Source organism: Fonsecaea monophora (assembly GCF_001642475.1).
Source record: "Fonsecaea monophora strain CBS 269.37 chromosome Unknown Scaff16, whole genome shotgun sequence".
Taxonomy (NCBI): Eukaryota; Fungi; Ascomycota; class Eurotiomycetes; order Chaetothyriales; family Herpotrichiellaceae; genus Fonsecaea; species Fonsecaea monophora.
The window spans coordinates 1-19,924 of NW_019173947.1; the positions used below are offsets into that span (position 1 = coordinate 1).

Genomic DNA, 19,924 nt, shown 5'->3' on the forward strand with positions numbered 1-19,924 from the left:
GATTCTGTGTGTGGGTGTGTTTGGGCTGTGGTTGGTAGGGAGGCGGGGTTTTTGTGGGTGTGTGAGTGGGGTGCAGCAAGATGGACAGAGGGGGGGGGGGGGGGAGGGAGAGAGGTAGATAAGACAGGGGGGGGAGGGAGGGGGAGAGAGAGAGGGAGAGAGAGAGGGAGAGAGAGAGAGAGAGAGAGAGACAGAGAGACAACCCCGGGGTGTCGAGGGGGGGTTCTTGGTCAGAAGGGGAGAAGGTGACTTGACTTACGCTGTAGATGGGCATGTTGGTGTGAGTTCCTGGTTTGGTACTGTTGTTGTAGAGTTGGCGTTTCCTGTAAGGATGGTCAAATAGATTCAGTGTCAACGGGCGAATGCGGTGACAGCAGAACCATTCTGGCAGTCGAACGGTCCATTATATAGACGCAGAACAGCGCTGTAGTATGTGCTTGACGGGCTCTTCGTCTAGCTTAGGACTGATTGGGTGAGGTGTTGGTTGCGTTCTCGAGACTTCTGTGCTTTGACCACCTGTTTCGCCAAAGAACAAGCCAAGTCTCATAAGCGCGACGAGATCCAAGCCCTAGATCGGATGATCGATGAAAAAAATGCGGAGGTGTGGTAGCCTGCTGGTGGGTGGACAAGGCGGACTCTGGGGGAGGACGGCGGACTGAGCGGCAAATTGGTGGACATATGGTGGAGAGACGGACAATGAAGCGGACGTCGAGTCTCCATTCCGCTAGATGCTAAGCATGACTTCTCTGGCTTCCAGCATCCGTAAATAAGTCCCTGCAGATCATCATTCGTTACTCGGTGAGTCAAAGGAAAAGATGCTGGGCTAGAAGCCGCTCAGGTATGTCTGTAAGTACCTGCAATTTTCCACCTCGTGTCAAGCCGCCTCAGTCCCATCTTGAGAGTCTCCAAACTCCTTGCGTGGTCGCTGTTGGATCTTTCCCTGACCATGCGAACGTAAAACGCCGCGGCTCGGTACTGCCAATGCAGAACGAACGGAGTTACCATCTCGACGGGGAGCGCATTTCCCTGGAGAAAGTGCGCCGACGAAGTTGAGCACGTCTTCGAGACTCGTTCGAGCAGGTCCCGCGCATGATCACGACGTCTCAGTTCGGTGGGCGTGGATGGCTCGATGCGCAGGGCGTCGTCGTACAGGACGAACAGGGAACTTTCGCCCAGATGAGCCCAACCCTAACCTGGCCATGTGTGTCCGGGGGGAATGACACTTACCTGTAACAAATCTGTGCGTGGGCGCCCGCAGGACCTTTGAGGACGCCACTCACCATCCGAATCGACATCTGAATCGCCTTCTCCAGCTGCCGCTCCTGGGTCTCTCGAAACTCGGCTTCCATCGAGTCGTCGCCAACGTGCTGGAGCACACGACAAAGGAGATGTGTTGCCTGTGCCAACTTGGCGAATCGACCCATCCTTTCCGTCGACGGGCACGAGATGGTCATCCTGTCGTGGGGAGTGACCATGCCGGCATCCCAAGCCGCGTCATCGACAGGTAGAAGATCCTCTGGGCTGGGATCGTCGGTCTCAAAGTTGCGTCTGCCCGGACAGCTTATGTTTGCGAAGCGATCGAGGATCAGGATTGCCCACCACAGCCGTCTCTTCTCCTCCGACTGGAAACCATCGACACATTCCGCCGGACTCTCTGTCAAAGTCAGGTGGATGTTCAGAGCCCTTCCACTTCTTGCGCAGGAGGCGATGGACAGGACTGCAGACGGGTAGATCGCATGAGCGAATTCATAGACCGCAATCAGCACAGCTGCCTGGAGGCCACGGATGCTGAAGGCTCCTGCTACCTCGAGCTCGGTTGCGTAGTGCTTTGCAGCCAGATACAACGGCGTCCGAGGGTCTTGTCGTTCCTCCGACGGCCTCCAGATGATCAGTTTCATGCAGAGCAAAAGCAGGGCGACATCCCCTTGTCGTGGCACCAACGGGTTCACGAGGCGGTTGTAGAACGAATGCTTGGAAATGATCGACCACCAACAGTGGACGGTCCGAAAGTATTCTGCGCCGTCCTGTCGAAGTGTGGCAGCATCTCCTAGAAGGGCTGACACGTTTCGAGGCACGGTCGACTGCACATCCGCGACCACCATCTGGCCGCATTTGAAAACATCGCGATCCAGAAAGTAGACGACCACCGCCTCTGCCGGCTGAGGCTCGATTCTTTTTTCCGTGGGGAGAGACACCTCCTCGACCTCCTCCCCGTCCTCCTCTGCTCTCGGGGTAGGGACTCTGCGCTGGGGATAGATGCATTTCCGTCGGTGTCTGTAGAACGATGATCAGTATATGGTGGAAGTCTGCTTGATTGGCTAACCAAGGTAGACACAGGCACAGACTCACCTTCGACAGAGCGAGCACTCGGGTAGAGACCGGTCGCATTTCCGCTTCCTCTTGCGACAGAAGCCGCATGACAAAAAGGCGCGAACCTGTTGGCGCGGAGCACTGGGGCCGGCAGACGGACTTGGTCCAGGCGTAGGGGTGGCGCCGTCATCACTAGCTTCCATATGGTATGGGTTTAGGAAAAATGATGCCAGAAAGGAGAAATTTTCGATGGGTAATGGGTTTCTTTTTGCCCCAGCTGTCGATCAAATGTGCGCCTCGTTGTCCGCCAAATGTGCGCCTCGGTTGATTGAATTCGGAGCTACAGCGGGTGTTGATGGCACGAGTAGATCAGGAACAACGGACGTACAAGGACTGAACTGATTCTCCTCCAATGTCTCTGTAGTCATGCTGAACGAGTGTCACATTTCTATCTAGATTTCCAAATCGGAAACAAATGTCTCTATGGTCATGACTATGTGTTGTCCTTGCGATATTCCACGCCTGTGCCATGCGTTTAGGCTGCCCTCTCGCCCTCTCTGGTTCCTGTCAAAGACACAAGGAGAATCACAGCAGATATCTAAAGTTCCTGTTCTCCTTGTCTGTCATATCAAGGAACTCGTGGTCGGGTGGCAGGTCTTGCGGTTCTTCGCGGTCCCTCTTCTTGTTCTCCCATGCATACAGCAAATCCAGCGTGATCGCCAGCGCAATGGCGACGGCGAGAATCACCACAATGGTAAGCTTGGCTGGGATATATTGGGGGGCATCTTTGGATTGGAAGGTCTCGGGGCCAATGATCTGGACACACAGCGTCAGTTCACTCATTATAGCAAACGCACGATCACCGACGTACATTGCCCACGCAGAAGCTCATCAGTACAAGCGCGTTCATGGTGATCTTCTTCGTATGTCCGGCATCTACAAGGTGTCAGCAACGCACCCCGACATGGCATATGAGAACAACTTACAGTTCGACGTGATCCAGCTGTACAACAGCGGAAGGGCTGGTAGTTGTTAGCAGCGGTCATGAAATGTTGCGGTCAACTCCAGCTTACTCGCGCCAACGGTGTTGGTCATGAAATTGCCGGCTAGCAGGCCGCCCTTATTCTCAGGAGGCAGCCACGCCATCAAAGCCCCTCCAAGTAAGGTCGGAATGGTGAGGACAATGATGGCGATACCCCTACCATTGTATTTGCCCGCCCACCATGTTCCGAACCCGACCGACACAAAAGCAACGGCGCATCCCGGAAGGTTGAGAAGCAGTGTTGTGTATTCATCATAACCGAAGCTTTGGGAAAGAGATTAGTAAGAATAAGTGCACAAGGATCCGTTGTCACGTACTTCTCGATAATGATGCTCGAGAAAGAGCTGACAGCACCGTTGGGCACGTTGGTGGTGATGACAACCAAGCTCAACAGCCAGGTCCTGTAATCGGTGAGCACCTCCTTGACTTGCTTGGTCTTCAATCTCTTGTTTTCAATCCCAGTCTGATTCTCTCGAACTCGCTCGATAATGTAGATCTTCTCTTCCGCTGACAACCGGCTTTTCATAGGGTTGTCTGGGAGGAAGAGCACAACCAAGATGCCGATAGCAATTGTGATGATCCCGAAGACCAGGAACAATATTTGCCATGACTTGAAATGGAGATGTGGGTGGGAGTTGGTGTAGTGGAGGAAGCCATATGAGGCCAAAGAAGACACGGCCGGCGCTACCGATGTCTAGAGCATATCTGTTAGCTACATCCATACCCAGTATGTGACAACAGGAGGTCTCTGAAAGAGAACAGTACGAACCCCTTGATACCAGATCCCCATCCGTGAAACTTGTTCATGCCGTTTGTACCACATGGCCGTGAGGATAACAAGGCTGCAACTGTCAGACGCATTTTTAGGCCTGGGTTGTCAAGACACTTGCCTAGGAGCGACACACGACTCGAACACCCCGAGCAAGACTCGAAGGGCGACGATGGATGCGAAATTGTGGCAGACGCAGTTCAGGGAAACCACGATGCCCCATAGAATCACTGCATCATTAGTCCACTTCATCATAAAGTCACCAATCTGCCACTTACCATTGCAGCCCAAGTACTTCGCAGTCGGGAACTTCTGGATGAGGAAGGACTGGAATGGCTCGCAGAACAAAAACGCCACATAGAAAGCGATTGCCAAATTCGAGAACCCGTTCGACGGCATATGGGTGTCCTCAATGACCCCCATGATCGCAGCATAGGAGACTATATCATTGTTAACAACCGTTAAACTAGTTTCGCCACACATAAACTCACGCAAAGTCTTGTCGGTGTATTGCAAATAGTAACAGGCAAACATCAACGGCATGATCATCCAATCGACCTTTCGCATGAGTTTCTTCTCATCAATATCAATCACCTGTCCAGCTTGGGCGTTGGCCCGCAGAAACCCGAGGGCGGCGTCCACATCTCTGTAGTCGACGAGTTTCTCGTCGATGCTCTCGACAGAGGTCACTCTGGTCTGGTGCGTTTCGATGTCGTCCTTCATTTCGTGGACTGACCAGAGAGGAAGTGCTTCTGATGCAAAGGCATAGTGACACCAAAGCACATCTCACCTCCAAGATATATCTAGCTCAGCGTATATGAGCTATGTTCGGCCATATGCCGACAGACTCGCAGCTGCCCATCATGGGGGATTATCTCGAAAATCCAGAGATACAACCAATCACCTTGGAAGTCTGCACGCGACATGCCGACACAATAGTTCTCGACCTGCCATTGTAAGAAAGGTCAATCAGTAGAGTCAACGGCGGTGGAACCTGACCGAGGCGGCATGGGTGGGCATCGCCGTCGATCCCCTTGTCACTCTCCTCAGGATCTGCAAGTGCGGAGATCGAGATAACAAGGGATCAAGATATGTAATGCCACAGCGCCTCCCATGCATCCCGGCATATCCAAATCCTTTATCACCTGCCATTTATCGCAGCGAGTGACGCCGGAGATGAGCGACATTGGGATATGCTTCTTGGGACATGTATAGAGTCAGTCGCGCGGCCGCATCAAGGGCTATTCCTCTTTATGGCAGGAGGCGCCGTTCGCACTCTACAGCCTTCCTGATAACACGGATGTTTGAGCCAGAGCCTTTGAGGTCTGGGTGGGTGGTAGCTCTATTTCTCGTGGAGACGTTGACCCCCTCAACAATAATATTGACTGACGAACAACTAACTGGAGACAATGATTTTGGTCACCGTGCATAAGCGAATGACACATTGGGGGTTCAGTTTCGGCTCGAGAAGGTGAGGTACATAGGAGCAGGGCGCTTGTGCTGGTACTGACTGGTCCATTGAGGCTGGGCACTGAGAGAGACATTCTGCAACCGGGGTTTCCGGTCTTATTGTTAGCATTCTCTCGAGAGGAAGATAGAGAGCACCCTGCATTTGGTAGAAAAGGATAACACATTGTTACCCGTGTGGAATAGAACCGCGAATGGAGAAAGGAGGAAATTAAGTCTGGTTTTTGGCGCAGCTCCACAAGCCAAGGCTGCGCACATTCTTCATGAACCACTGTCGACCGCTCTGCTCGTATTTCTTCGCTTTTCAGCCATGGCGACCTTCATTGTATATCAACCTCGAGTAAATGCACCGCCCTTCGATAACTACACTTTCAGGTGTAATGCGTAAGTATCAGAGATTCGGAACTAGAGCAAGTTTGGCATGGTCTGACGCCACACGGACTAGGATCAGCGGGATGAGTCTTGGGGCTGGGGGAGTGGATTCGTGCCCAGGTGGCCAGAGCCTGTAATAATGGCACCGATTTAACCCTCCTGATTTCTTTTCTAAACAAGATCATCTCCATCTACGTTGATTGATTGCTGTACCATGCAAGATGACTCTTCCTTACCAGTTCTTCCGACCGACGGACTTGAGTGGCTTGGGATTGGAGTCTCAGGCATTGTATACTCTCTCGACGAGCACACTGTCCTAAAACTCGCTCCTACAAATGACAATAAGTACGCTACCGAGGAAAGCCTTGAAGATCTCCAGATCTCCAGATCCGTATACCAGCATCTAGGGTCTCAGCCCCGAATATGTCGATATATCTCCTCCGTCCAACGGGGAATTATTCTGGAGAGGTTTGGTGAACCACTCCGGAAGTATCTCCTAGAACTTCATAAGCAGGAGAAGACTCCGTCGTATAATCAGGCTCTCAAGTGGTCTTGTCAAGTCGCAGAGGGCGTGGCATTTTTACACCAAAAAAACATCGTACAAGGAGATATCGGCTGTCACAATGTTCTTCTAAAATGAGACGAGATTAAGTTATGCGACTTTGGAGGCTCCTCAATTCACGGAAAGCCAGCAACAGCTGGTTACGAATACCGATCTCAACGTTGGGACGATACTTACGAGAATCCATCCATTCAAAGCGAACTCTTCGCGCTTGGTTCCACTATCTATGAAATTTGGACGACCACGCGGCCTTACCAAGATGAACCCGACGAGATAGTCGAGCAAAATTACAAATCTCAGTGCTTTCCTTCAGCGTCAAAACCCTTCCAGTTGCTGAAATCGTCCAAAATTGCTGGCATGGTACTTATCGTTCTGCGGATGAGGTTGTCGCCGCCCTTACATCGCTTTAGACCGAACAAATGAGGCCACACATGTCCACCACCAATGCTAAGAACCGGACAGCACTCGCTTTTTTTGCCGGCATCATTACTACCTTAATTCTAGTAGGATGGCTCTACCAGATACAGTTGTAACCCAACCACCTTTCGAGAGAGTTGGCTTATCCATATGTCTATATGGATATCAGACTCATATCTTTGGACGGCGTAGCCAAGGCAAGCTTACCACAAGCATTTCTCGCCGTTCGCCCTGACACACTGGACATTCTCGGTTCCGCCTTGGATTCTACTCTCTTTACGTACGACCGACCTTCTGTGTTCTCGGGACCCTCAAGAGCTTCCACGACCTCTCCCGACCTCGGCCGAGATTCGAGAGGCTGAAGTCATTCTCACGAAAAGCGAGAATTATGGTAGCATCTTTGGACGGGTTGAACTAAGACGAGGTCATTTCGTTATCAAACATTGTCGCTATATCAAGGAAAGCGAGGGAACTGCGCTTCTCTTCCTGGAAGAAATATTGTCCGTCCGTCCCTGCGCCTCGGCTATACGTAATGTATCGAGAGAAAGATATCCTCTACCTCATAACGCAACTACTCCCAGCACAGAGTCTTCGGGATATATGGGATACACTGATAGAGACCGAAAAGGGCTCGACATATAACCAGCTAAGGAGCGATTTGGCCAAAATACACTCGATAACATCACCAAACGTTTTTTTGCAGCGTTATGGGAGGACCTATTCCCCATAGATTTTTCGATTGGTTTGGCCAGGAACCTCAAATTGTTGACCCCTTCAAGTCATCGTCAGAATTTCATCGGGGGATGGCGCTCCATTTGAGAAAGCAATATGAGCTTAATGACCGACGACCACGGAGTCAATTTGAGCGGACCTTGACGGATCATATATTGCAATTCTGTCTGCACTCGTGGCAAGAACAGGTTGACAATAATCCTCGCCCTTCGAACGACTGTGCAGCATGACACTATTCGGCGCCAGCCAAAGATGGCGAGGTAGTGTCTCAATCGCAAAGGTTTCGTTCACTCCGTGCCGCACAAGAATCTGCCTGAGCTCTTGCAAGATTGACGACACGACCGTGAAGGATTGCTCATCGATATGTCTTATGGTGTTGTAGAACTGTGCCGACGACCTCTGCCCTTTCTCCGTACATGCCATTTTGTCTGGTGCGGCCGACGGTAAGATGCTTGGGAGACTGCTTGAATTGGAGCCTGGCCGCGGACTGCATCACAACACTAATGTCAGAAATAGGAAGACTTGGACGAATTCAACTTGACCCATCGGAATGTCATCTTCGAAGAATTGGATGGATTCCTCTCTGTTTCTCGAAGTTCACTGTTTCTGGTCTGCGGTCCCGTCCCAAGTCAGTGTGGTTCGTGCATGAAAAAGGTAAGTTTGGATTCTACGCGACGACCGCGGGAAGGTCGACCGAGGGGGATGATCTTGGCATCGAGTGAAGAAAGCCTCCAAAAGCGGCGGCACTGACTGCCACATCCGGCGGGAAATTTCCCTGCAACCTGCGTTGAGCTGTAAAGTCCCATGTATCTGAGATAAATTCCTATTCAGATATAGGCAATCCTCAGTAGACAGTAAAATCTCTACCTAGACACTGAGCTTGATACGAATCCGACGTACGGGAACAAGTATTGGAGGGTACGAGGTACGTATGCGGAAAATGCTATTGACTAATACTGGCATTGGTAACGTCATGCAGAATACTGTTTACCATTACAGCGTTGGAAGGATACTCGGAACCTACTTCGCGTCGTGAAAATCAACCCGATTACTCTCATCAAACTCTGACGATTCTAGAATGCCAAATGAATTACCACTCCTTAGGGGTCACATCACCCTCGATCGAGCTCTCGACGAAGATGACAACATTCTCGCGCAACTTGAATATCCAGCGCAAGAGCGAGAATTTCGGAGTTTTCTGTCCGCTCGCATGACCGAAATCGAGGCCATTGTGTCCTTTCACCTTGGCAGCAGTGATTTTCAACTGGGCGATGAAGAAACGTGGATTTCGGGTAGCTACAACGTCTGCATCCCCGTGTATTTCAGTCCGGCCTCTAAGAAAGATGATGTCTATGTCAGGATACCGTTGCCGTACAAAGTTGGGGAGAGAAACTCTCCCGGCAATGTCGAGGAGAAGCTTCGGTGTGAAGTTGCTTCCTACATCTGGATTCAACAAAATTGTCCGGACATCCCGATTCCTGCACTCTATGGATTTGGGTTTCCGGACGGTCAAACGGTATGTCTCCCCGTTACGGCGTGCAACGGATTGAGCTGACACCGTTATTAGTTCACTGCACCCGAAAATGTTCCGCGCTTCACTCGACTCCTGTCATACGTCAAGCGGACCTTGTTTTCGTGGTTTGGAACAGCTACACCAAGTCGATACATCCGCCGACGGCGTCTAGATATTCTGAAGACTGGATATATCATCATCAGTCGAGTTATCGAGGGAGAAATGCTCTCGATCTCGTGGGATTCCTTCCGCCACGACGCAGTTCGTCGCTCAAACCTGTTTCATGATATAGCCCGGATTACCCTGTCATTGAACAAAGCTCGTCTCCCTCGCATCGGCTCTTTGTCCTTTAACGACAGCGGCCATCTCGCCCTGACCAACCGTCCCCTAACACTACGCCTGCAGACCTTAGAAAATGAAGGCATTCCTACTCCTCTTGATCGGAATTCTACCTACACAGTTGTCGAGCCTTATGTTTTGGACCTCTTGGCGTGTCACGATCATCGGATTCACCACCAACCGAATTCAATTCATCATCATGACGATGGAGAGCAGCAACTTGCCGCTCTAACGATGATGCGTGCCATCATGCATCATTTCTTGGATCCAACGTATCGACACGGCCCTTTCGTCTTTACTCTTACAGATCTCCACCAAAGTAATATTTTCGTGGACAAGGATTGGCACATTACTTCTCTGATTGACCTAGAGTGGGCCTGCTCTCTCCCCATTGAATTCCAGTGCCTGCCCTATTGGCTTTCGGGGCGAGCTGTGGATGAACTGACCGGAGAACGCCTGGACACTTTTCGCCGGTTGGCGACGGAGTATCTGGACGCCTTCGAGCAAGAGGAGAGACGAATCCTGGGGACGAACCTGTTTCAAACGCCGATAATGAGAAAGGGCTGGGAGACGGGGAGCTTCTGGTACGTCCACGCAGTAAATAGTCCAAAAGGACTCTTTCGACTATTCAACGACCATCTACAGCGGATTTTCTGCCCTGAGCATTGCACCACGAAGGTCTTTGATCAAGTAGTGGCTCGTTACTGGAGCGTAGATGCAGCAGCTGTGATAAGGGCAAAGCTCGACGACGAGACAGCGTACAAACATCGATTGGAGAAGGCGTTTGCAGACAAGCTGAACATTCTCGGGACTCAGCCTAGAAAGTAACGGATCCTGGGTGACGAGCATCCCGACACGGCTGACACTTAAGGATGCAATGATTCGTCCGTCGTCACACCTCTGGCCTCGATGGCAGCGTTGGTGATTCGTGGCTAGTGCGCAATTCATTTTCGTCGAAATCGGGGCGCAAGGGTGTCATCACCGTTGATCGATATCGAATAGCTCGGTTATGACAATGAACAGGCACAGGTGCGTCCTAACCGGCCGAGTCGAAGCTGCATGTTGCGTATCAGCTCGAATTCTCTGCATGGACAAAACGGATTTCGACAGCTAACTTCCCGAAGAGGTAGGAAAGATTGTATGTAATGGGTTACATGCCAGATCGCAATCCCAAAGGCCACTAAGAGCGCAGCGCACTACAACACTGGTATCGATTGCTTGCTCCGTACACCGTACCGGCAAGATCGCGCAGCCATCCTCGGGCATATCTGGACGTGGTCAGTCATGCCCATCCCTGTCGACATGCAATCACGGGACGTTAAGCCCCCTTGATGTTGAACTGAGGAAGGATGAAAGCTTCTTTTCTTGAAGATCGACATGGGGCACATATTTGCTCGCAGAAAATTCTAGGGAGAACGGCAGCCCTCGACAGAGCGTGTTGACACGGGGCAAAACACAACTGAAGCTATTAGACACTTGCTGTAAGTGGGATAGTTGTTACGCGTCTCTTTGGGATTCCGACCCAAGCACGACTGAACAGACCCACAGGCATACCAGGAGAGTCTCCGATCTCAATCTCTCCTGGACTGATACCCGGGGACTAACATTGTATCATTGCCACCCTCACCTCACGTCGGCGCGCTATGACGACTATGTCAACCGAATTGCCTCCTCTGAGATCTAAAAAGAGATACTGCAATGACTCGATCTGCCATGTGAGCCATGACCAAAGGCATACATCTCGCTTTAAAGCCGCCTCCCCTGTGCATCACAACGAGAGCAGCCTATACCTGCGCGCCATGGAGTCCTACACTATTCCCGGCGTTTGGCCACTAGTCTGCACCAATTATCAACTACCAATTGTACAAGTAGTTGCCCGATGTGATGAATCCGCGGAACCCGGCACCTTTGCACGCTGTGGCCGCAGAGCTCGGGGGCGATACATCTACCTTCCGTTGTGCACACTGGATAGAGCAACAGGGTCTTTTAGCAACAGCTTGATTGTCGGCTGCACAGGCGCTGAGTCAGAGGTTGCACACCTTCAAGGTCTTCGCCTCCGTGATCATAAAAAAGATTTACCAAGCACACACGAGAAAAGTGTCATCAACAATAAGAAGAATATGGGTGGTTGTCGTACGCTTTACCTGTTTGGAAGACGAACCAGTCGAATGACGGCAAATGCTAGCCCAGAGTCTATATTTAGCTCTCGTGGCAAGAAGTCTGACCAACCATATCAACCCGATCAAACTCCCCATGTTCCCCTGTCGGTCAATGAGCCGTCAGATTAGTCCTGCGACAAGGACGAAACAAGTCAACAAGTCGGAAAGTCGCCGATGGCTTTCCAGGATCTGGTTTGGTCTCTGAACTTCGTCGATCCATCACAGGAGGCTCAACCCGCTCATGCCACGCAATGCGCCATATACATATCTAGAGGCCGCCAGGAAGAGCATGTTCTAGTATCCTCGAAAGGAAGCTTTGCTATAAAGAAAAACCGCCAGCCTGCTGGAAGAAACCAAGTCGATATTGATGGTCTGAGTGCCTGCGGGAAACATAACCTCCACCCTCTCCGCATCATTGAGCACATTATCTTTGCTATCCTCCCCCACGGCCCAATATGAAGTCCAAGCTTCTAGGAGCAATGTTTTTTGCCGTTTCTGCGAGTAAGTTGTCCTCAAAAACCGATAGTTCGCACTGTGGCTGACAATGGATCATATCAGTGGCAGCAGCAACGGTGGCAGAGTCTGAACAAGATTCTTCTCTCCAGAAGCGAGCGTTTTACGAGGACGGCTACAAGGTCTTCATCCGCAAACGAAATGCACACGCCTGCATGATGTCCATCGCCTTCATCGTCCTGTTCCCGCTGGGTGCCATTTCCCTTCATCTCCCACTGCGAGGTGTTCGCGTGGTCAAGTTCATCCACGCGCCGATACAGATCCTGGGGTTGGCGGTAATGATTGGTGCAATGGGGCTGGGTATCGACATTGCAGATGTTGATCTGAACTATTTCTCCAGTAGCACCTCTACCAAGGCCCACGTGGTGATTGGGCTCCTCGCGACATCGGCGCTGATTCTCTTTCAGCCGGCACTGGGGCTGTTGCAGCATCGTTATTTCAAGAAGACAGGCAAGAAGAGCATGTTCGCCTACATCCACCGGTGGCTCGGCCGCATCGCAATCTGTCTAGGCTGGATCAACTCAGGCTTGGGTTTCCAGCTGGTGCCCATCTCGTTGGTCGCCACTCACTCTCTGGTACGAAACTTTGTGATCATGGGAGTCTTGGGAGGGATTTGGTTCTTCCTGATCGGGTGGGATGGATACCGACACCACTGGGTGAAGAAGAACAAGATATCCGCGTATCGGCTCGGCTGGGATAAGGGCGTGGTGCTTCGAAGTCAGGAGGCGGAGGAAGAGGGCATCAAGGAGGCTGGCAATTCCGCGGCTCCGGTTGCTCACAGATAAGGGAACAAAGTATTCTTATAGATCTACAGTTTTGTATTGTACGGAGGACTTCGGTATCTACCAAAGTGCCTTGTCGCTGTAAAGTCGTTGCCAGGAAATCCGCCTGCGGTTTAGGCGGCCCTGCGCCTTCGGGTATGGTCGCGGGCTGGGCGCGCCGCCGCTTTTGACGTCTATCTTAAAGGAGACATCCTAGGCATTAGTGGCAGAAAGGCACACCTGTACATAGCCAATTCGGGCTGGGAGTACCACTACTTTCCTGGGAGCCGCATAGGTGAGTTCAACCGGAGTTCTGCATGGATATGAGTTGAGACGGGAGATGCTCAATGAATAGGTACTTTGTGCCGTTTCCGTGCTCGAGACGCAGGTCAGTGTCAGCCTCGAGCGAAGCTGAAAGAACTTTGGAAAAGACCTCTCCGGATGAGGCTATGTGACAAGGCAACCATGTTCGACTAGTGCAAGCAGGGGGCTATCAGGCGAACACGCCACGTCTTCGCGGGGTTTATTTATGGGTTAGGATGCACAAGGACACACTACGATGCAGGGAAGAGTTTTGAAGTACGAGGGACTCACGCCCATACGACAACCTGCAGGGTTCTCCATACAGACTCCTGAACCGCCAGATTCGCTGGTTTGCTTTTGACCTTGGTCATTCCAGTCAACCTCTCAGCCTCTACTACGGCAAATATATCTTGGATGTCTTTTGAGCTTACGACATACTTAGCAGCTCGACAGCTCTGGTATCGCCATGCCTCCAAGTTTGGATACACTATCCGGAACCGTGTCTTCAATATGGAAGCGCCTCTTCAGAAATAGTTTGGATTCGTTCACCTATACGCCACTGCATGACGATGATGAGATACGTCTCCTCATTCTTGCGCCGCGGCCTCGCAATAGTGAGCCATTTGGCAGTCGTCGGCTTGGGGACAGTATTCAACATGTTCGTCTCTCAGCCTCGCCCTTGTATACTGCCGTATCTTGGATGTGGGGCAAGCATGGCGATCGAGTCGACTTTGAAGTTGATGGTCATACTCTGAGGGTGCAACGAAACTTGAAAAGGATCATTCAACACTTACGACATGATTCTCAAACCCGTCGAGTATGGATCGACGCTGTCTGTATCGATCAAACGAGCATACAGGAGCGCAATCATCAAGTTCAAATGATGGGCAGAATCTACGGAAACGCCAATTATGTCGTTGCTTGTTTGACTGATACGAATGCCTTAATAAGAAACCCATTTGACCTACAAACACCCAAGAACGCTAGTTCCCTCACCCGTCGTGAGGCTTCGGATGTACACAGCACGTTGTATTACACGCTACACGAGACAGAGGAGATGGGTATTATAGGCAGCTCTAGTCGTTACCCGAACCCCATCTCCCAGTGGAGCCGCTTCCTCGAGAATGAGTACTTCACCCGCCGCTGGATAATCCAAGAAATCACTCTAGCCCAATCAGTCACATTCTGCTGTGACGGATATCTAATGCCGATGAGCACCGTCAGGGAAGCCATCCAGAGCTCGAGAATAAGGAGACCGGACAGCGGTCCTTCTGAGTTGCACCATCAAGCTATGCGGCTTTGTTCCACGGACCCACAGACATCGTCTTACACCTCAATGGAAGATCTCCTGTACTTGCACGAAAGGGCAGAGTGCTCGGATTTTCACGACAAGGTCTATGCATTAATTTCACTGACCCCTAATGCACAAGTTCATCTCCCAGTTGATTATAATGCCAGCCGGGCCCAGCTTCTGCTGACGGTCTTCAATTTCTCCCTCACATACCAAGACTTGTCAACTTTCCGAATCCTGGGCTTCATGTCCTTCCTTCGACAACATCTTGAAGTTAGCAGGGAAGAGCTGCACGGCAGCATCCACGATCCCGAGACTCCATTGTACTCTACCAATATCGCCGTCCGGGGTATCGTGCGCGGTTGGATCTCAACTGCCCACCCCGGGCTTCGTGAGGAAGAGACAGCCCTTCGAATCCGCGACCGATTGCCTGCCCTTTTCCCTCTCCGCAGACTTTTACTGAACGAGAAAGGGCCTTAACCAGTAGTCGAAATCGATCAGGAGGGCTTGAGGGACCCGCAGCCTGGTGCAATCGTCGGGATTCCCGGAATTGACCAGAATCTATTTACCTTGACCAACCATAAACCTGGAGACTCAAGGAATGGAGACTCAAGCGACCGGGCTACAGGCTGGGGATCGCCGCCGAAGTACAAGCCCACCACCCAGAGCTCTGTTTGTGCCGGTCTTGCGTGCACCAGAGTCCAGTATGGCGACGAGATCTGGCAATTTGAAGACACACCCGTGGCTGTCATAGCACGCAAGACTGCACGAGGCTACTCGTGGATAGGACGAGCTTTCCTCATCCGTGACCACCAAAGAGATAGGTCATCATTGAAGAATTCAATAGCGTGGATCAGGGACAGCACAAAACATTCACGGGCCACGCCCGTCATCCACGTTGATTTGAAGGGGCTGTATGAGCTGATGACTTGGGTCAACCTCGACCAATAACGAAAGCCATTTTCATCCCCGATAAAGGATTACCTTGTAACAGGACAGCTAGGGTAGGATTGAATAGGCAACAGCCTAAAATGAGTGGACTACACCCACTGCTTCCACGGACGCCCATCTACAGACTACACGGGCTGAATGCAAGTTGGTCAGCAGCGTCTTCCCTCCACAGGTCCCCCATAGAGTGCATCCCACTTACCGTGTCCACTTCTTCATCACTTCCTAAATATTTTCCTTCGTGGAGTCTGCATGTGACTTCTTCACAGCACCCTTCTCAGCGAGTTGTTAACGATGTCGTCGATAGTGCTCTGCCGAATACTGGGCTGCTAGTCTCTGAGCGCGGGGTTTTACGGCCATACTACCTCAGGGAAGATCCTCTTTTTCCCTCACTCCTTCTCTTTACTACCAGCGGTAGATGATGCGAGGCCGGCACTGATAAGTAAGAGAAGGTCAGGAGAGAAATTGGTCACAGACAGTAAATTGATAAGACTCTCGGCGTCGGGTCTAGACATCAAAAGTTGGGGAGAGTCGCCGGAATGTATGAAAGGAGGGCAATGAGAGGCGGCCTGAGTCGATTTTGCGAAGCATCTGTCGAAGTTCTCGCTGTGGCTTTGAGGAAATCTCAGAGAGGGAGCATCCTCGTCGGGTCCTCGAGGTGCCATGGTCAGGGTAGGGGAGTCGAAGGCGCCCATCGTTCTCGAAGAGCGGGATAGATCCCTTGCTGATTCTGAAGGGGGACTGTTTCTCGTCCCCATCGATGGTTGCATGGTTGCGTGGTGCATGAGGGCAAGTCGGCCTGAGCAATGGACGGAGGATGATTTGGGTAGACTGAGATGCGGTGAAGGGTGGGGAGGATGCAGGGGACCTGATCTTAGCATCGAGGGAAGAAGACCTTCAAAAGCGGCGTTGTTGGCCGCCAAATTCGGCGGGAAATTTCCCTGCAACCTGCGTTGAGCTGTAAAAACACCAAATAGAAATGGATGATGACCGGAAAGACACGCTACGAGATACTAAATATGGAATAGTGTGCGTTCCCTCTTATTAACCGCTACTTGTGTAAGTCTAGCGAGGCTTGGCAGCTTGGCATCAGCGGAGAAATACTATATAGGGAGCCTCGCTCCCCTTTTCCAAAGACACACCTTTTCCAACGAGGTTCCGCTTCTATCCTTCATCTGCGACCTGTACAATTCCAAGTGGCTCATGGCCGGTGCTTCCCACCCCGCTTCTCCTCATACATTTCAACCAAGTCCGTCCCCACTGCCCGACCTCTCCTTCTCCCAGAGCCACTCTTTACCCTTTTCTCTCCGTTCCAGGTCGTCGACCACTCGTGTCGACTGGCGCTAGCAGATATGAACTTCGTGTCTCATTTCGATGAGTGGCCCAAAAGTGGCCAATACGAGGTCTCGGGTCACCCATCTGACGTCTGACAACCCCAGACGAAGCTGAGCAGCGGGTCTCCTCTTGCCTCGCACCATCTGCTGGCTCGTGCGAAGCAAAAGCTTTCATGACTTGTTTCTCAACGACGGCTCTCGCCCTATCCCAGCGTGGTCAAAGGTAGGTCTTTAGTGTAGACCATTCCACTAGCTAATCTTGATGCATCACGATGCTTTTTTGCGGAAATCGACCTCCCATGCAGCGGATGTGCTAGTCACTGGATATCCAATCAATGTTCCACACAAGACGAAGCCCGCTGGTCTTACTGACAAATCTCGACGACCCTCACCAACTGGAGTATCTCTCGCCCGAATCTGCTACTCTTTTTCAACATGACGACAGGAACTATACCTTTTAGGAGCACGCGTACTTTTCAGTATTGGAGGGGTTAAAGCTTCAGCCAGGTTACGGGAACCTTGCTATGAAGTGCTTGTGGGCATCACACCACCCAGATGTAAGCTGGGCTTCTGCAGAGCTATTCGAAACGGCTTGGGCGCGTCGTTTAGGCTGTTCCGTGCGAGGGTGTGATGTGTGAATCGAGAGGGAATCTTCTGCACCTTGTCCTGAGGCATGATATAAGGCCCGCAGCACCCCGCGCCCACGAGCAGTCTTTCTCGATTCATTCAACTAACGGCCAAGATGGAGATACGCAACCGACCTGATGAATGGAAAATCGAACAAGGCTTGTCTGGAGCTAAGCTGCCGTTTCTGGATCAGACGGGGCCTGAACCAGTGTTTATCCAGCCCAGAGCATGGCCGGAGTTGACCAAGGACCAAGCAGCCATCGATGCTGTAGGTAACCGTGATGAGCTGTTTACTCGCGAACTCGAAGGATGGAAAGGGTGCGTAACCTCCTTAGGCTGGGGACAATGATTGACTCGGTCTTAGATACGTGGAATGGGAGAAATACCCAGAGAAGAAGGAAAAGGCGCACAAGATCCTGACCTCCCAGGTGTTTCCGCCAAATCCGGAGTTTCAAATGGGACCTATTCCAGACACGAACCCCGTACTCCCAGGCACACACTGGAAAATGTGGCACCACGCAGTCGGCGGTGAGCTTACTGATGTCCCTGAAGACTCTTGGAGCACTGTCCTTCGCGAAAAGCACCCGGAGATGCTTCATCTGCTGCAGTTCCCCTACAATGGAGAACCTCCCAAGAGGCTGGTGACCGACAAAGCGGTGACGCCGAATTCGCTTCACTTTGTGCGAAACCACGGCGGCATTCCACTCATCGACAAAGACAAATGGAGGCTGGATTTGGACGGGTTAGTCAAGAATCCGCGAACGTTCACCTTTGACGACATTACGGACGAGTCGAAATTTCCTCGCATCGAAAAGTTCGTCACGATGCAGTGCTCGGGGACCCGACGAATTGAGCAAATCTCCCTCTATGCAGGCCAGGGAGATGAGGTCCCTCAGGCTCCATGGGCCGAGGGGGCCATAGGTACAGCGAAATATCTCGGGATCAACCTGAAGGATGTCATAGAAGCCTGTGGGGGTCTCATCAAACCAGCAAAACATCTCGAGCTCTACGGTGCCGAGACCTACTTTAAGGACAACGAAGGTCAGTACGGTTGTGAGGACGAGGACCTTGGAGGGCAATGTTGGCTAATGAATTAATTAGTCATGAACTACGTGGTGAGCGTCCCATGGTCCAAAGTCAAATACGACGAAGTTCTCCTCTGCTGGGAGATGAACGGGGAGCCACTCCCAGCCATTCACGGCTATCCGGTGAGAATCATGGTGCTGGGGTATATTGGTGCTCGAAGCGTGAAATGGGTATACAGGATCAAGGCTATTGAGAATCCCTCACTCGCACCAGTCCAAAGCAAAGAGTATCTCTATTTCAAGTAAGTTGGTTTGGACTATTGCCCTCTTTGCCACGCCCAGGCTGACCAGAAATAGCCAGCAGACGGGCAAGCACAACCAACAACCAACGGACGGCATTCAGATTCAGGAAATGCCGGTGAGCTCCGCCATCATGTCTCCGTGGACCAAGCAAGTGGTGATTCACAACGGCAAGATTCATTGTAAAGGCTGGGCGTATTCAGGCGGTGGGAGATGGCCGGAGCGGGTCGAACTGTCGGCCGATGGGGGTTTCAGCTGGTATGCCGTGCCCAACGCCAACCTCTCCAAGAAGGGCAAATGGACCTGGAGGACGTGGTCGATTGATCTCCCCTGCGACGTGGAAGGCTGGATCGAAATCGTCTGTCGATGCTGGGACAGCTCGTTGAATACGCAACCCCTGACGGTCCGTGCGGCATGGAATTGGGGACTCCACGTCACGCATTCAGCACACCGGATCAGCGTCTATAGTATCAACAAGACTCGAGCGCGCACGGCAGAGAAGCTGAAGCAGTTTGAGGCCACCGGCTCGCCATTGGCGCCTCTCACCTGGCCCGAGGAATTCCCCACGCAGAGCTGGGATGACTACAAGAAGTTCTGGGAGGAGAACGAGCCTCGGGACGTGGATTGAATGAGTGGGATGAGTATACTTGCGGGGAATTTCTCTGTCCATCCTTACTGCTACTGCTGTACACGAGTAACTTGATCAACATGACGCCACGTACTATATTTGATACCGCCTACCACTTTACTTGGCTGCAACCATCGTGATCGTGGGCCAAAGCTATGGACAATATGGATCAACAGCAAACACTACTCCCTTGACGACCCTCGCTCAACAGGTCCAACTGGTCGAAAGTTTCTGCATCTTTGAGTTTTCCCCTCCCCACGCTCATCTGCAAAGCGACTGGTGTCTAGGCACCCTAGGCTAGAAATCATGCACTCTAAACCCCTTGCAGGATTCGCAAGCTGGCCATTGGATGCGAGTTACCGAGTAGCTTGAAAGCTTCTGCCCCCTTGGGTTGACATGCCCCAGCTCGTCAGGGACTAGAGCATTCGCGCGAAGGCTTCGTGCGAAAGGCTTTCGACACCACAACCGACCCTTGCACATGTTCGGGGATACCAACTGATCCCAACCATTGT

At 51.7% G+C, this 19,924-nt stretch overlaps 6 protein-coding genes across 6 annotated transcripts; 4 read left to right on the forward strand and 2 right to left on the reverse strand.

Moving 5' to 3' along the window:
* Positions 1 to 834: 834 nt before the first annotated feature.
* On the reverse strand, positions 835 to 2,513 carry AYO21_03247 (hypothetical protein; the record flags this gene model as incomplete). Its single annotated transcript, XM_022653221.1, has 3 exons — positions 835 to 1,165; positions 1,228 to 2,274; positions 2,350 to 2,513. 3 exons carry the CDS (start codon positions 2,511 to 2,513, stop codon positions 835 to 837), a joined length of 1,542 nt encoding a protein of 513 aa, XP_022514323.1.
* Positions 2,514 to 2,895: 382 nt separating this feature from the next.
* On the reverse strand, positions 2,896 to 4,844 carry AYO21_03248 (hypothetical protein; the record flags this gene model as incomplete). Its single annotated transcript, XM_022653222.1, has 9 exons — positions 2,896 to 3,126; positions 3,182 to 3,246; positions 3,297 to 3,332; positions 3,384 to 3,616; positions 3,670 to 4,046; positions 4,122 to 4,200; positions 4,258 to 4,351; positions 4,400 to 4,561; positions 4,613 to 4,844. The coding sequence occupies 9 exons, from the start codon at positions 4,842 to 4,844 to the stop codon at positions 2,896 to 2,898; spliced, it is 1,509 nt and encodes a 502-aa protein (XP_022514324.1).
* Positions 4,845 to 8,749: 3,905 nt separating this feature from the next.
* On the forward strand, positions 8,750 to 10,351 carry AYO21_03249 (hypothetical protein; the record flags this gene model as incomplete). Its single annotated transcript, XM_022653223.1, has 2 exons — positions 8,750 to 9,187; positions 9,239 to 10,351. The coding sequence occupies 2 exons, from the start codon at positions 8,750 to 8,752 to the stop codon at positions 10,349 to 10,351; spliced, it is 1,551 nt and encodes a 516-aa protein (XP_022514325.1).
* Positions 10,352 to 12,137: 1,786 nt separating this feature from the next.
* On the forward strand, positions 12,138 to 12,980 carry AYO21_03250 (hypothetical protein; the record flags this gene model as incomplete). Its single annotated transcript, XM_022653224.1, has 2 exons — positions 12,138 to 12,183; positions 12,241 to 12,980. 2 exons carry the CDS (start codon positions 12,138 to 12,140, stop codon positions 12,978 to 12,980), a joined length of 786 nt encoding a protein of 261 aa, XP_022514326.1.
* A 745-nt stretch (positions 12,981 to 13,725) lies between these two features.
* Positions 13,726 to 15,501, forward strand: AYO21_03251 (hypothetical protein; the record flags this gene model as incomplete). Its single annotated transcript, XM_022653225.1, has 2 exons — positions 13,726 to 14,941; positions 15,035 to 15,501. 2 exons carry the CDS (start codon positions 13,726 to 13,728, stop codon positions 15,499 to 15,501), a joined length of 1,683 nt encoding a protein of 560 aa, XP_022514327.1.
* A 2,073-nt stretch (positions 15,502 to 17,574) lies between these two features.
* On the forward strand, positions 17,575 to 19,412 carry AYO21_03252 (hypothetical protein; the record flags this gene model as incomplete). Its single annotated transcript, XM_022653226.1, has 4 exons — positions 17,575 to 17,777; positions 17,824 to 18,500; positions 18,561 to 18,786; positions 18,842 to 19,412. The coding sequence occupies 4 exons, from the start codon at positions 17,575 to 17,577 to the stop codon at positions 19,410 to 19,412; spliced, it is 1,677 nt and encodes a 558-aa protein (XP_022514328.1).
* Positions 19,413 to 19,924: the final 512 nt, after the last annotated feature.